We start from the raw sequence: 15,302 nt of genomic DNA, 5'->3' as shown, positions 1-15,302 counted from the left end.
GTCGTCAGGCCTGCCTCCTCGCCCCTGCACCCTCTGTAAACCCCCCCCCTCTCTCTCTCTGCTAGGGTTCTTCGGTTAATTTAATTAGGTTTTAGTTAGGGCAGTATGTTAATTAGGTTATCTATTTAGTTATGAATTTAGCTAGGTTTCAAAATTTGAACTGGACATGTGATATGTGCAAATTTGAACTGGACATGTGATATGTACATATGTCATGTTTTGGACATGTCATGTTTGGAAAATGATCCGAGTGGCCTATGTTACGCCGGAATGTTGATTCATTTCCGTTCCGGTGAATTTTAGGTGCTCGATATGTCCATTTTTTAGCAAAGGTCATGCCGAAATTTCCCGTGAATAAAGGCATGATTTTGTGCTACATAGTTGGCATATCGATTGCTGGCACATAGATTTCTTTTTATGTCATTTATCATTTATTCATACTTTTAGAAATAAATGAGGACACTTAATCATAGGGAACATGTCGAACAACGAAGAAACTGGGCCTTCTGACCAAGATGCAGACGAGATGGATTATGAGGGTGAACAAGAGTACCTCGACTATTTGACTGCTAAGCAAGGTTTGCAGGTCGGCAACGATGATGGTACTGACGCCGACATCGACACCGACAACGCCGGCACCGATGGCGGCACCGAGACCGGTGGGGAAGGTACCGGCGGGGAAGGTACCGGCCCTGATGCCGCTACCGAAAAGAGGAAGCATAAGAAGCAGAGGATACGAAAACCTAACAAACTAGGGATTGGACAACTTGTGATCACAAAGAAGGCACTTGGCAAGTTTGAGCCGTTAGAGCCGGAAGAACCTCGCAAGTGCTATGGGAACCAAGTAGGATGCATCCTACGGGAATGCGCGAGCATCAACGATGATGACTTAAGGAGTAAAGAACATTTGACGCAGTTGCTCCTAACAAAGTTGCACAAGAGATTCAAGTTCCCCGACCGGGATGATAACATAGAACAACCGTGGGATGATCCGAAGATGAAAAAGATTAACAATCACGCCATGGGCATGTTCAGCAATGATTTGGCCTCCTGGAAAACGAGGGTGAAACGAGCTATTGAGGCTGATGAACCCCTGTCCAAGATTCTGGAGGAAAATCCGACACTTACGGAAGAGGAGTTCGAAAAGTTCAAGGACACTTGCGCTAGCGAGGCAGCCAAGGCTAAGGCTGCGAAATTCAAGAGCCTTCAGCAAAGGAACACGGGGAAGCATCGCCTCGGAAGCCATGGCTACCTCGGTAAAAGGCCCATATGAGATAAGGAGGACGCGGAACGTGAAGCCGCGGGTCTTCCAGACCCCTTCACGAAGTTCACTAACCCCTTGGAGCATGACTTCATCAGGGCCCGCTACAAGTGGGACAAGGAGAAAAAGGTTTTTTACACGGACAAGATCACGAGGAAATTGATTAGACTACTGGAGAAGCAACACCAGCTTGCAGCCGAAAGCCCTACTTCTCCGATGAGGCCCAAGTGGGACACCCCTCTCAACCGGGCCTTGAACAAACTTAAGGGACTCCCTTTGGATCAGCGGCCGCAATATGGTCGTGTGCACGGCGCTGGAGACGGCGCCACGTGGAAGGTGTTTTACAACGAGGGCCTGAAGGCCAAGAAGCTGAAAACAAAGTTTAGTCAGGCGGACATCGACACGAAGGTGAAGCTTGCGGTCGAGAAAAAAGCAGCTGAGGACGCGAAAAAAGCAGCCGAGGACAAATATGAGTTGCTACAGCAGGCAGTCAATGCAGCTGTAACTGCCTGCAGAAATGATTTCGCTACTAACTTGGTTCCAGTTATCATCAACTGGGCGAAGGAAAATCCAGACAAGACGGTACATGATTTCCCGATGCCCAGTTTTGTCGGGAGCAACTCCATGAACAACAACACCATCGCACCATCACTTGCTCACGCAACCGGGCCTCCTCTCGCAGCTGCTCCCACTCATAGCAGCCCGTCCTCAGTCTCAGGCGCGCTAGGTGGGCCTTCGTCTTTGGCTGAGCTCGACGCTGTCACGGTAATTACATGTCGCACCAACATATATATATATATATATAATATTCCATTTTTTTGCCTTTCGGTTGTTTTACGCCAGAGACATATGTGTTTGCAGGCGAAAGAAACCCCATGCACCATACTCTACTTGATCAAAGGCCAGAAGGTGGACGTGGGACAGGGGATGATAATGGACCCCTCTCAATGCACGTTCCACAACCAGCCGATCCCCGCTGGGCACTTCAGGGTTAGCTTGACCAGTGTGAAATCGGGGCACGAGGATTTGCCTCCTCCAGTACAGCATGTGGGAGCGGACGACGAGACCCCGCCGCGGATTGGAAGCTGCAAGAATTGGGTGCTGCTATGGCCGAAGAATCTTATTCGTCTGGAGCCGGCCGAGAGCACACCAATAACTACCACACATCAACAAGCATGTGCGAAGACCACCACCCCGCCTACGCAATTACCAGCACCAGTAGTGCCGGGTGAGAGCGGCGGACGACATGATGAAGGGGGTGCAATAGTACTGGCTGATGTAATTTCTCCTGTAGAATAGAGAATGGATGATGAGACAGAGGTCGACCCTATGGATTACCTCAATACAAACGCGTATGACTGTGACATAGATATGATGAGTCAACCATATGACGAATCGGGCTATCAGCTTGCTAATGAGGATATGGATGATATGCCCGGGCAGGGTCGTACCATGGATTGCAAAAAGTCTCTCTTCATGAAATCCTCACAGGACACGCCTGAAGATGCCGCCTCAACACAGGCTCAACTAGCCGGGCGCTAGGGTCGTACAGTACTTAGCCCGGGAACACTGGGGCAGGGGTTAAGGAAGGGTCTGGAAGGTGTGCCCAAGAAAAAGGAGAGGAAGAGATCGGGGAAGGTAACTGTCTCCAAACAAGCCAAAGCACATAGCAGCCAGACGATGCATTCTGAAGAGCGTGTACCCGTGAAAAGTGCGGTCGTGTTCCATCTCACGGGCGAGCCGATGCTACCGCCGAAACCGCTGGAGGCACTATCAGGGGATCTCAGGAGACTGCACGACCATGTGCTGTCGACTGAGAAAAGCCTACTAGCCTCAAAGGATCCAGGATATCCGACATACGCGGCTCGTGTGCCTGAGGGGAAGTGCTACATTGACACACGGCCCGCGGAGGTGTTCTTCCTGCGGTTTGACCATATCTTTGAGATGTTTCTAACAAGGCGGCTTGATTTTACTATCGTCCGCCTTTTTGCGCTACATATGAGCTCCGTCATGAAGAGTGAAGAAGTCTCGCAAATCTGTATGGCGGATCCGTACTACATGCACGAGTCTTTCTTGAGTCTCGGCGACTTTGAGCGTGAAACTTCTAGGGAGTACCTCCAAAACTTCATGGTACAGAATAAGGACCGGGAAATTGTCCTCGTGCCTTATCATCCAAAGTAAGTCAGTTCCGGACAACCCTTTCGTACATTTCAATCATCCCTTCTCTCTCATATGGGGAATAATTTGAGGTGTCTTTTCCCCGCAGCAACGGGTGCGCCGTCCTTATCGTTCTTTACCCGCAAGTCTCCCACGCCGTGTATTTTGACCCTTCCAGAGACTACGAGAAAAAAGACTACACCCACATAATGAATATTTTAGATGATGCTCTCCAAGGCTTCAGCTTTAGAGGTGGCCACGTGCAGATCAAGAAACAAAGGAACAAGAATATGGGTTTCGCGCATAAAACTAACTTCTCCTGCATCCATGTCCCAAAACCAAGCAAGAAGGATGGACTCTACATCGTCCATCTCATGATTCAGTTCAACACGGATCACCAAAAGCTTCGCATTAACAGCAGAAATGATGATCGTATCCACAAGTGGCTAGAATCTCATGGAGAAGCGGATTATAAACTTAGAGATGACTTCTTCGCATCCAAAGCGACATTGCGACGATTATCATGAAAGAAGTCGTCGATAAGAAGGGGATGTTCCATCACGGCCCTATATCGCGAGCTGACGTCCGAACTCGCATAGGCATGCAACGTCTAGACCTCACGCCGTTCAAGAAGCTAGGGTTCATCCTCGATGATATGGAAGGATGGAACTTCTAGTGATTTATGATGCCGATGATGATGATATGTGTCGGTTGAACTTGTATACTTCTTGTAGCGATGAAACTTTGTGATGTCCATGGTCCATGCCGAACTTGCGTAACGCTACTTTGTTAGTTTGCTTATGATGACCTGCGTACCTCTAGTTAATTAATTTGCATACTGTATGTTGCATCTAGTTGCTAATCCTTTCTTTTTCGGTGTTGCTCTAGTATATTTTGTTGCATATATATGATTGTACATCCTCTTCATGAACATGCATCTCTAACAGGTACCTAGTTTCTTGATGGCGAGATGGAATTGCTATGCCGTGTACAAAGGGAAGGTTCCGGGGGTGTACAACGAGTGACATGAGTGTCAGGCGCAAGTGAATGGGTTCATGGGTGCCAGCCATAAAGGCTTCAAAAGCAGACAAGAAGGAGAAGCTAGTTACTTGAGGTTCACGCTAGCGCGAGAGAGTACTCGTAACCGCCACCTCATGTACTGCATAGTTCCGCTCTCACTCATAGTGATCGCACTTCTTGCGTATGCCTTTGTTTAGATGGATGACATTGTTGTAGTTGCAAGTATTCGAGACTTTCATGTATCGCTATTTTCGAGATGATGACAAGATATCACTTTGTGTTGGATGATGATTATGATGAGACTATTTGTATGTACATGCTATGATTACATTTGTGGTCTCGCAGACATTTGTATGTGTATCATGATGACATTTCTATGTGCTAAAGATTCTTCTATAAAGCCTGTTCAAATACAAAACAAATATGCCAAAAAAATAACAAAAAAACCTACTTAAATTAGCAGTAGCGAGTGTACAAAAGTTAGCAGCAGCGTCGCGGTAGCAGTAGCGCGTCAAGGTAAAAAGCGCTAGAGCTACTAGCAGTAGCGAGCTTCCGCAAACAGCGCTGCTGCTACACTTGTGTAGCAGTAGCGCCGGTGAGCACGCGCTACTGCTATATGTTAGCTGTAGCGCCTTAATAGTAGAGCCTGTCCCCGCGCTACTGATACATATAAAACCAGCGCTGCTGCTAGCCTTTTCCCTAGTAGTGCCCGGCAATGAAGAAGATAAACAAACGTGCCATGGGAAAGTTTAGCGGCGCGTTGTCCGCCTGGAAAGTAAGGGTGAAACATGGGATCATCGCCAAAAAGGAACCCTACTCCGACATTGTAAAGGATAATCCGACAATTATGGAAGAGCAATTCGAAATATTCAAGAAGGCTTGCGTTACCGAAGATGCCAAAGAAAAGTCAGAGTACATGAAGGGGCTCCAAGAGAGGAACATGGGGTGCCACCACCTCAAAAGTCGTGGTTACACGGGGAAGAGGCCCATATGGTCCAAGGAGGACGTGGAACGCGAAAGTCTGGGGATCCCAGACCCCTTGGCGGAGTTCACCATCCCGCAAGAGCGTGACGTCATCAGGGCCCGGTACCGTTGGGACCGAGTCAACAAGATTTTCGATATGGATGCGGTCACGAAGGAGTTCATGAGACTGCTGGTAATTACTAATTTGCCCTGTAATTTTAGCATCTGATCAATTCGACTACACATTTAGTTACATTTGTAAATGATCAACGTTCCTTTTGCAGAAAGAGCATCACAGGATTGCGGCCGAAAGCAACCCGTCGTCTAAGGCATTGGCGAGGCCTATGTGGGACATCCCATTCAACCTGGACTTGAACATATTGAAAGGACTCCTAGTGGACATTCAGCCGTCGTATGGACGCATGCACGCGTCGGAGACAGCGCCACGTGGAAGAAGTACTATCGTGAGACCACGGAGGAGAGAAAGGAAAGACAGAGGTTAAATGAATAAAACATCCACAAGAAGGTTGAGATTACGGTTGAGAGGAAATCAGCAGAGACAGTCAAAGCAGCGGTAGCTGCCGCAAAAGAGGAGATGGTAGCTTCGTGTAGTGTCTTGGTTCTGTCTATCGTCAGTTGGACCAAGCAAAATCCAGATAAAGATGCAGCGGACTTTCTCCTTTTCAACTTCTTCGGGAGCAGCTCGTTTAGTGCACCTGCTCCCGCACCCGCTAGCAGCCCGTCCTCCGACTCTAGCGTGCTCGGCGAGGCTTCGTCTTTGGCCAAGCTCGACGCCCTCACGGTACCTCTCACGTCGGCCCTCTTCAATATATGTATAATCTCCCGTTTCCGTTGCCGTTCAGATGTCTCATGTCGCAGACATATCTTTGCAGGCCGACGTAACCCCGTACACCATACTGTACACCATCGACAGCCAGAAGGTGGACGTGGGAAAGACGACGATAGTGAAGCCGAAGGAACAATTATTCCATAGCCGGCCGATCCCTCCTGACGTCTTCAAGGTTTCTGTGGCCAGTGTCGAACCAGGCCACGAGAATTTGGCTCCTCCGGTAGCACTAGGGGGAGATGACGACGAGACCCCGCGGCGGCTTGGCGATTGCAAGCGTTGGTTCCTGTTGTGGCCGAAGAGTCTACTTCGTTTGGAGGCGGCTGGGAGCACTCCCACAACCAAGCAGCCTCAGCAAGGTATGAACACCAGCACCCCACCTACCCAATTAGCGTCGCCTGTCGTGCCCGGTGAGGAAGAGGCTCCATTAATGGCTGATGACGCTACCATCGAAGAAGCAATGCATGATGCCATCGACGAGGATGACGATGACGCCCTACAATATCTCAATACCAGCGCCTATGACGACGGATGATTGATGGCTCAACAGTATGAGTACTCAGGGTGAGCGTGATGAGTTGGTGCCTGAATTGCCGGAGGATGAACGTATTATAGGCTCACTTCCAGTAGCAAAGAAACATACGAAGAGATCGAGGAAAGGCAACAAAGCTTCTTCTATGATCCAGCTGCCTTCGCCGGGTTCAAGACCATATACCTATCCCTGGTGCGGCAAAATGGCATATCCCCGGTGATCTGATCCTACCTAAGGCAGCGGTAGAGGCCATATACGGCGATCTAAGGAGACTTCATGACGATGTGCTGCGTAGAGAGAAAAACCTGATCGCGTTGAAAAATCCAGAATACCCGCTCTACGTGGTTAACATGCTGCAGCAAAGATTGTACGCCGACACATTTCCCGCGGAGAAGTTCTTCCTTCAATTCGATTAAATCTTCGATATGTTTCACTTCAAAAAGCTGGATTTTACGTTTGTCTGCCTTTTTGCCTTGTACATTAATTACACATAATTAGGACTGAGCAGATAACTTATATTTATGTCACTGACCCGTACTTCATGCACGAGGGCTTCTTGGCAGTCTGCCCAAAGCACCGTGAATAAGCGAGTAACTACATCACGATTTCATGATCGGCAATAAGGACAAGGAGACGAACGTAATTTAAATGTTCACACAATTTTCAAAATTATTCATGCATTATTACACAATGATTTTTCTAATTTTCATAGGTGTCCTTGAATTTAATAAAAATGTTCAAGTATTAAAACTTACTTCACTATTTTAAAAGTGTTCTTACCACTTCACCCTATTTCGGATAATGAAAATTATTTGATGGCTCGCCTATAAATAGAAGCTTCGGCGCACTCTCTATTTTGCGGGACAAGAAAGAAAGAGTAGTAACCATGGGTACCGCTGCAAGAGATGCAATCATTCCTTACAGAACTCAAGGTATAGAAAACAATAGTAAAAACAAGAGGAATGTATGTTTATATTATATTAAACTAAAAAGGAAATAAAATGTATAAATAGAAAAAAAAAGAAAAAAGAAACCCGTGACTTATTCAAATCAAAGCTCGTCGCAATCTTGAACCAGTTTTGTGCTTCAATATAATTTGCCGGAGTGAGTGCTATAGCTTGTTTCCAATACTCAGAGCATGGTTAATAGTATAGCCAGCTGCTGGCTATAAGCCAGTGCCATGTCATCTACAGCCCATCTTATAGTCAATATGTACAATAGTAGTCAAAAGAGTGTACTATTTTTTTATTATGTGGCCCACCTTTCATTCTCACAAAGTGCCTAGGAGCACGTGCTAGAGCTGGCTCTTCACGAATAGCCCGCTTACCTTCTCTCCTATTCTCTTTCCTTCAACTAAGCAAAAATATATTAGTTTATTCCATATAGCCCGTTGACTCAGCTTTATTGTACTTGCTCTCAGTAGGTTGTTCAAACCAAGCTTTCACAATTTCTGAACCAGCCTATAGAATGGGCATGTGCTCCTCGGTCGAAATAGGTAACCTTAGTTGATAGTTTCCTACCTTATAAACGACTCAAAAATTGATATCTTCGTTTACCCTATATTAATGAATTAGAATTATCAAACGGAAAGAACTTCTTATACCTACCTCAAACAGGTCAGAAAGTGATTTGTCTGATTTTCAAAGGTGTTCTTGCATTTTTTTAAATGTTCATGTAGCCAAAATTTATTCAATATTAAAAAAATGTTGGGACCGGCTACTGGTCAGTCGCCTGATTTTATGAAATGGGTCAGTCGATTCCTAACCATTTGACTGAACAAAAATTGTGGTTAGCCAATTTCAGTGTTATAGCACATCTTAAGTCTTTTTGCATACAAAACCAACAGCAGCTCACAAGACTTCATGTGCCCAATGCAAAAGAATGGCCCGTTGATAAGCAAAAACAAAAATAGAGAAAACAAACAAAAATGCAGACAACTTACACAAAAAATTGCACATTTGTACGATATGCAAAAATAAGCATATAGGAGTGGAATTTATGCAAAAAAGAAATTTTGTAAGAAGGAATGAATTATTTACTTTTATATTTGCAATCTCGCACATGTATATTTATTTTTATAGATGCATACAATACATATATGCATATGTTTATATCAAAAATGTATTACTACGATACAAAATAAGCATACACTAGTGAGATTTCCGCGACAAATAGTGCTTTCTATAAAGCAATGGATTAGTGACATCGGTATTACCTTTACGAAATACTCCCTCCATTCGGAATTACTTGTCTCGGAAATGGATGTATCTAGAACTAAAATACGTCTAGATACATCCATTTCTGCGATAAGTAATTCCGAACGAAGGGAGTAAAAGAAAATGAAAACTAAAACAAAATAAAAAATAAAAAATTAGTGGCATTGGTATTTGATCCATGGTGTCGCTACTTCTCGGGATCAAAATAATGAATTAGTGGTATCTGTATTACCATTTAAGAAAAATAAAAGTAAAGTAACAATAATGACAAAATTTGCACACAGTTTGAATATAAATTGCGCTTTTTTATTATACGCAAGAATAAGCACAAATAGTGAAATTTCACTAAACAAATTCCTAAGTAGGAATGAATTAGAGGTATTGGTATTACCCTTAAAGAATAAAGATAATAAAATAAAAACTTAAATAAAATTAGAATAGTGAAGTTTTCTAGGAGAAAGGAACTAAAAATAATAAATCAAATAATGAAATATTTTCAAACAATTTGCACAGAAGTTGCGCATTTTTAGTGTACATATAATCATGAAATTTTGGCACATATTATATAGTATTTGTTTGTATATAATTACACTAAACCAAAAACCTACAAAAAGCAAAAATAACCAATAAAGGAAAGAAAAGGGGAAAAATAAAACCCATAGAAACAGAAAACAGAAATTAAAAATGAAGCAAAAATACCATAAAATAGGAAAGAAAATGGTATAAAAAGCTAAAAATAAATAATCACAAAATTTGCACAAATTTGCACATAAATAGTCTTTTGTTATAATAAGCAAGAATAAACACATAATAGTCAATGTTTTGCAAAAAGAATTTTTTTCTAAAGAACAAATCAATTAGTGTCATTGTTATTTGATCAACGGTGTCTCTACTTCTCTAGACCAAAATAATGAATTACTGGTATGGGTATTACCGTTTAAGAAGAAAGAAAGAGAAAAAACAATAATGACAAAATTTGCAAGCGATTTGAATAGAAATTGCGCTTTTTTTATAGTATGCAAGAATAAGCACAAATAGTGAAATTCCACAAAAAAGAATCCTAAGTAGGAATGAATTAAAGGTAGTGGTATTACCCTTAAAGAATAAAAAATGAAATAAAAACTTAAACAAAATTAAAATAGTTAAGTTCTCTAAGAAACCATGAATTAGCGTCATTGGTTTCCCGTTAAGAAGAAATGAACTGAAAATAATAAAACAAACACGAGCCAAACAGGCACGATTTTATTGCTGAACAAAACAAAGCAAGCAAAACAGGCGCCCAAGCTTGGACTGACCAGAAACAACGGTCAGTCGATTTCAACTAGGCCCCACACAACACAAAATACAGAAGTGGAAAAAACTAAAGCACACATCTCAAAGCACAAATCCAACAGCCAGAAATTCGACTGACCCAAAATCAAAAAATCAGCTGAATGACATGTAGCTAAATCGAAAAATGTTATTACCCCTTGATAATTTGGGTCATGAACATTTTAATACTGCTCCTGGTTCCTTCCATTGGCTTCCAGTTCCAAGAGAAGTATGATCGAGCTAATCATGTCCCACACTTAAGCTACTGCTGTAGACGTAAGGAACCAGGAGCAGTATAGTTTTTCTACTTTACGTTGGGAAAGCCATTATATCTCCCATGCTTCCATCCAGTCTCCAAACGTCCATATTGTTTGGCAAAGATGCGTGTCAGTTGGGCGCATGAATTGCTTTGGGGAGAACTGCCATCGCCATCTTGGGAGCCGAAAGGGCACGGCACTCTGGCACCACCATGCCCACCACCGCCTGATCGCCGCCGTCTTGTTCCATCATGGCGGCAGCGGCGCATTCGTGTATGATGTCAAGCAGCACCGTCTCCAGGTCCTTGAAGTCGGCCCATCCGTGCACGTCTGCGCGGACGGCCCGCCGGTCGCCGGCGATGAGGTCCCACACGGGGTAGCCCTTCCTGGGCATCATGTAGTCCCGCTCGGCCAGCTTTAGGGTGGGACAGTAGTCGCCCCTACCGTCGCCGAGGTACACCACTCTACTCGGCCTCCTCATCCCTGCCGCCGCCGCCGCCGCCGACAGTTCTTGCAGCATCCCCTCCATCACCTTGCCCTGAATTTTGCACACCAAAATGTTGAGGCAAAAAAAGATACAGTGAAATCTAGCAACGCGTTAACGAAAGTGTCTGATGCGTCACCTTGCACATGTTGGGAGGGCAGGTGGCGAGGGTGCAGCCGTGGCTGCTGCAGGAGCCATGACGGAAGTCGTGGTGCGGGGTGATCCTGAGGCGGCCGGCGTCGACGCTGGCCGGGTTGGTGCTGATCTCCGAGAAGTAGCCGGCCAGGCCGTGGTGCGCAAGGACCGTGTCGATGAAAAACGCGTTGGCGTCGCTGAGGATCCGCAGCTCGCAGCCGAGAGCCTGTGCGGCCTTGATGGCCGCCACGACGTGATGGGACAGAGGCGCCGTCCTGATGCTGCCCGCGATCTCGTCGATAGTTTTGCCTTGCGAGTGCAGCTCGCCCATCATGGCGTCCTTTTTAAAAAAGAACGCAACAATTCAATAAAAAACCGCGGCCTTTCTTCGTTACGTGCGCACGCACTACACGAAAATTTAAATATTGTGAGTGAAATACGCACTGCAGCTGCTGAGATTTGGTTTGCAAAAGGTCGTAAAGGGATATCTAAGACCAGAGCAATCATTATTGGAACGATTACCAGGTGCATTTGCGACAGAAAAAGGCATCACATACGGTACGATGCGAACAAACAGAGGCTTACGATGGCCGAGTTCCATGGGAGGTGGAGCAGGAGCTCGTCAAACCGCTGGGTGGCGCCGAGGGCGTCGACGACCCAGTTGTCGCTGTCGCAGTCGATGATGGTCTTGTCGAAGTCGAAGACGACCACCACGCCGGCGTCATGGATGGATCCAGCAGCCAAAGGGGAAATCAGACCACGACCACCTCTTCTTCTGCTTCTGATTGCTCTCTGTTTTTTCTTCTTCTTTTTTCTTTTCTTTTCTCCTTCCTTTCATGATTGATGCAGCCATAGCCGCCCAAGCACGCTGGAGCCTGGAGGCCAAGGCCCAGACTACGAAGCAACGTTTTTCCTTTTCTTTTTGGATGGATGGATGTGCGCAAATTTGTGTGTGTAACCATGTCTTAATTGCTTCAGCAGTCCATCGATCACCCAAAAATTTCTGCTAGAAGGAGCACGGATGGGAGCATGGGAAAAGAGCATGCAAGTCTTCTTCTCTCATATGGCTCTCTCTTTCTCAAAAAAAAAGCAATGAGTTAAATTAGCCAACTATACATGAAAACGTGAACAAATTAATTATCCAGCCTCTCCTCTCATGTGGCTCTCTTTAAAAACAATGAATTAAATTAACCTACCATACATTGGAACTTGCACAAATTAATTATCCAGCCTCTCGTCTCATATGACTCTCTCTTGCCCTTCATCTTCCTTTGTCCCGATGCACAATTCCCCTTTCTCGGATCTTAAATCCTCGTCAACCTTCAGTTCTTGCTAAGTTTCTTTCAGAATCTCCCGTCTATTAATTCTTCACGACTTCTTCAAATACTATAAAGTTCCTATGAACAACAAAAGAGGCAACATTCTATTTTCGATCACCCATCTTTTTATTTAGTTTTGCTAGAACTCATCTAGATGAGATATAATTTGGTCTCATTCACCTTTCATAACCATTGGATGTGATGCTATAAGATGCGTGTGTGCTGACATGGGTTGTATCTGTTCTTATTTTCAAAGTGAATGAGACCAAACTATATCTCATCTAGATGAGTTCTAGGTACTCCCAACTACATATATGAAAACTTGCACGCATTAATTATTCAACCTCTTCTCTCCTATGGCTCTCTCTCAAAAAAGGCAGCTATACACGGGAACTTGCACAAATTAATTATCCAGCCTCTTCTCTCTTAGGCTGCTCATAGTGGAGAGTAACTTAGACTAGTAACATGCATATGTTACTAGTCTATGTTACTACCTTCATAGTGGGTAGTATCATATATGTGGTAATATACATGTCTTCATTTATTACTTTGTAGACTCATTTTGCATTGGAAAGCGCTATGTAATGGTAACATATTATGTTACTCTATTTGCCTCTCTCCTCATTAACTACTTGCCACCTCATCATTTTTGCTTATGTGGCACCTAAGTTACTACCTATGTTACTCCCACTATGACCAGCCTTATGGCTCTCTCTCAAAAAAATAGCCATGAATTAAATCAGCCAACTATACATGGGAACTTGCACAAATTAAATTCCAGCCTCTTCTCTCATATGGCTCTCAATCTCTCTCAAAAAGCAATGAATTAAATCAGCCAACTATACATGGAAACTTGAACAAATTATTATCCAGCCTCTCCTCTCACGTGGCTCTCTAAAAAACAATGAATTAAATTAACCAACCATACATTGGAACTTGCACAAATTAATTGTCCAGCCTCTCCTCTCCTATGGCTCTCTCTCTTGCTTTTCATCTTCCTCTGTCCCGATGCACAATTCCCCTTTCTCAAATCTTAAATCCTCATCAACCTTCAGTTTTTGCTAAGTTTCATTTTGAATCCCCCATCTATTAATTCGTCACGACTTCTCCAAATACTATAATGTTCCTATGAACAACAAAAGAGGCAATGTCCTATTTTCAATCCTCCATCCTTTTATTTGGTGTTATGTTATTCTCATATCGCAAATTGGCTGGCCTGCAGAATAATGTTACTCTCAGCCTCCTTTGTTGTCAGTTGCCGGCCCTTGTGACCTGCGTGAATCAACATGAGCTGGAGCTTGGATCACAGTTGGAGTCTATGAGTTCTTGGTCGCCAAATGCCGCCCCATAGTTTGCTTTTCACATAAGTCTAATGTCGCTTTGTTCCAAATTTTCTTATATGTTCAGTTTTTATATGTCTCCTTGTTTTACTTTTTTGCAATGTCTTCAGAATTGAGAAGTGTATGTTTTTTCCGGAGGGGAATTGGGAAGTGTATGTTTTTTTAGGAAGATTGGGAAGTGTATGTATAATGATATGGACAAGCATAAGAAAAATTAAATAAAAAGGCTGACCGCCCATGTTTTGGTCTTGCATCGGGCCTCCGTTTTCTTAGGTACGGCCCTGTATGCATGTGTGCACTCTCGATCCACTCCATCCGTAGGGATGACATGCATCATGCCCAACCGCGCCCGTTGCCACGCCCCCTCCATCGAAGGCGGGTTCCAAACGGTCACGGGGACGGCTCTTGGTATTCTTCCTCTTTATAATGAGACTAAGGCCCGTTCTTTTCCTTCAATCCTCTATCGAATCCGCCCCTCGCCCCGAGTTCCAACACCCAGGGCTCCATATTCGGGTACCTTCGATCTTCGACAATGTCCGGCGCCGACCTACGAGGCCGGTGGATGCCCTCCTCCGTCACGGAAGAGGACGCGCTAAAGCTAAGAGACGCCAGGTACTTAACCTACGAGATTTCGCATAGGCTGCCTGCCCGAGGGCAAGTTATTCCTACTCCCGAGCTTGGCGAGAGCGTCGTGTTCGTGTCTCACCTCCGTCGGGGTTTAGGCTTCCCGACGGATCCCTTCGTGAGGAGGCTCATGTTTTACTATGGGTTGGAATTCAATGACTTGGCTCCGGAGTCCATCCTCCACATCCACTAATAGAAAAAGGGTCAAATGTGAAGCATAATAGTGCCGGTTGGAATTTCAGCCGGCACTAATGTGTACACTAGTGCCGGTTCGTGGCGGCGATCAATAGCACCGGTTCGTGGCGAACCTTTAGTACCGGTTCGTGCCACGAACCGGTACTAAAGAGGCTGTGTCAGCCTGCGGTCAGGCTATGGCCCCACCACCACCATTTAGTGTCAGTTCGTACCACGAACCGGTACTAATGAGGTTATGGCAAGCTGTTTTTTAGTCTCACCTCGCGAAGTGAGAGGGACTAGGAGCGGTTTATAAGCCCTGAGTGCAGAGACGATGAAGAAGAGGCTCAATGCTCACGTTGCTTAGCTTCAAGCCTTCAGGAATACGGTAGACTGCATGGAGCTATGCGCAGTGCAGTTTACACTATTCCGAATGGCTTGAAGCAAATTAACGAGCATTGCACCTCTTTTTTATTTTTAATAACTTATTACAACTCCGGACTTCTTCTGTTATGCCAAAACTAATTGCACGTCGACATTTCTTTTTTTTAAGTTATAACTCCAGACTTTGACCATCAAGTTTTGCAAGAAGAAGAAGAAGAAGAAGAAGAAGAAGAGGAAGAAGAAGCGGAAGAAGAAGAGGAGGAAGAAGAAGAAGAAGA

At 44.7% G+C, this 15,302-nt stretch overlaps 1 protein-coding gene across 1 annotated transcript in view; it reads right to left on the bottom strand.

The window, feature by feature from the left end:
- Nucleotides 1–10,465: 10,465 nt before the first annotated feature.
- LOC119342189 (inorganic pyrophosphatase 2-like) overlaps nt 10,466–15,302 on the bottom strand; it is a 25,587-nt gene continuing 20,750 nt past the window's right edge. Inside the window, exons 2-4 of the mRNA XM_037614031.1 lie at nt 11,769–11,894; nt 11,188–11,523; nt 10,466–11,102 (exon numbers count right to left, since the gene is read on the bottom strand). Coding sequence (XP_037469928.1) covers nt 10,695–11,102; nt 11,188–11,523; nt 11,769–11,894 — 870 coding nt within the window. The 3' untranslated portion in view covers nt 10,466–10,694. The remainder of the gene's footprint in view (nt 11,103–11,187; nt 11,524–11,768; nt 11,895–15,302) is intronic.

Source organism: Triticum dicoccoides, chromosome 7B (assembly GCF_002162155.2).
Source record: "Triticum dicoccoides isolate Atlit2015 ecotype Zavitan chromosome 7B, WEW_v2.0, whole genome shotgun sequence".
NCBI lineage: Eukaryota > Viridiplantae > Streptophyta > Magnoliopsida > Poales > Poaceae > Triticum > Triticum dicoccoides.
The sequence above is the reverse complement of the archived record's forward strand: the minus strand, read 5'-3'. Positions and strand labels throughout refer to the sequence as shown.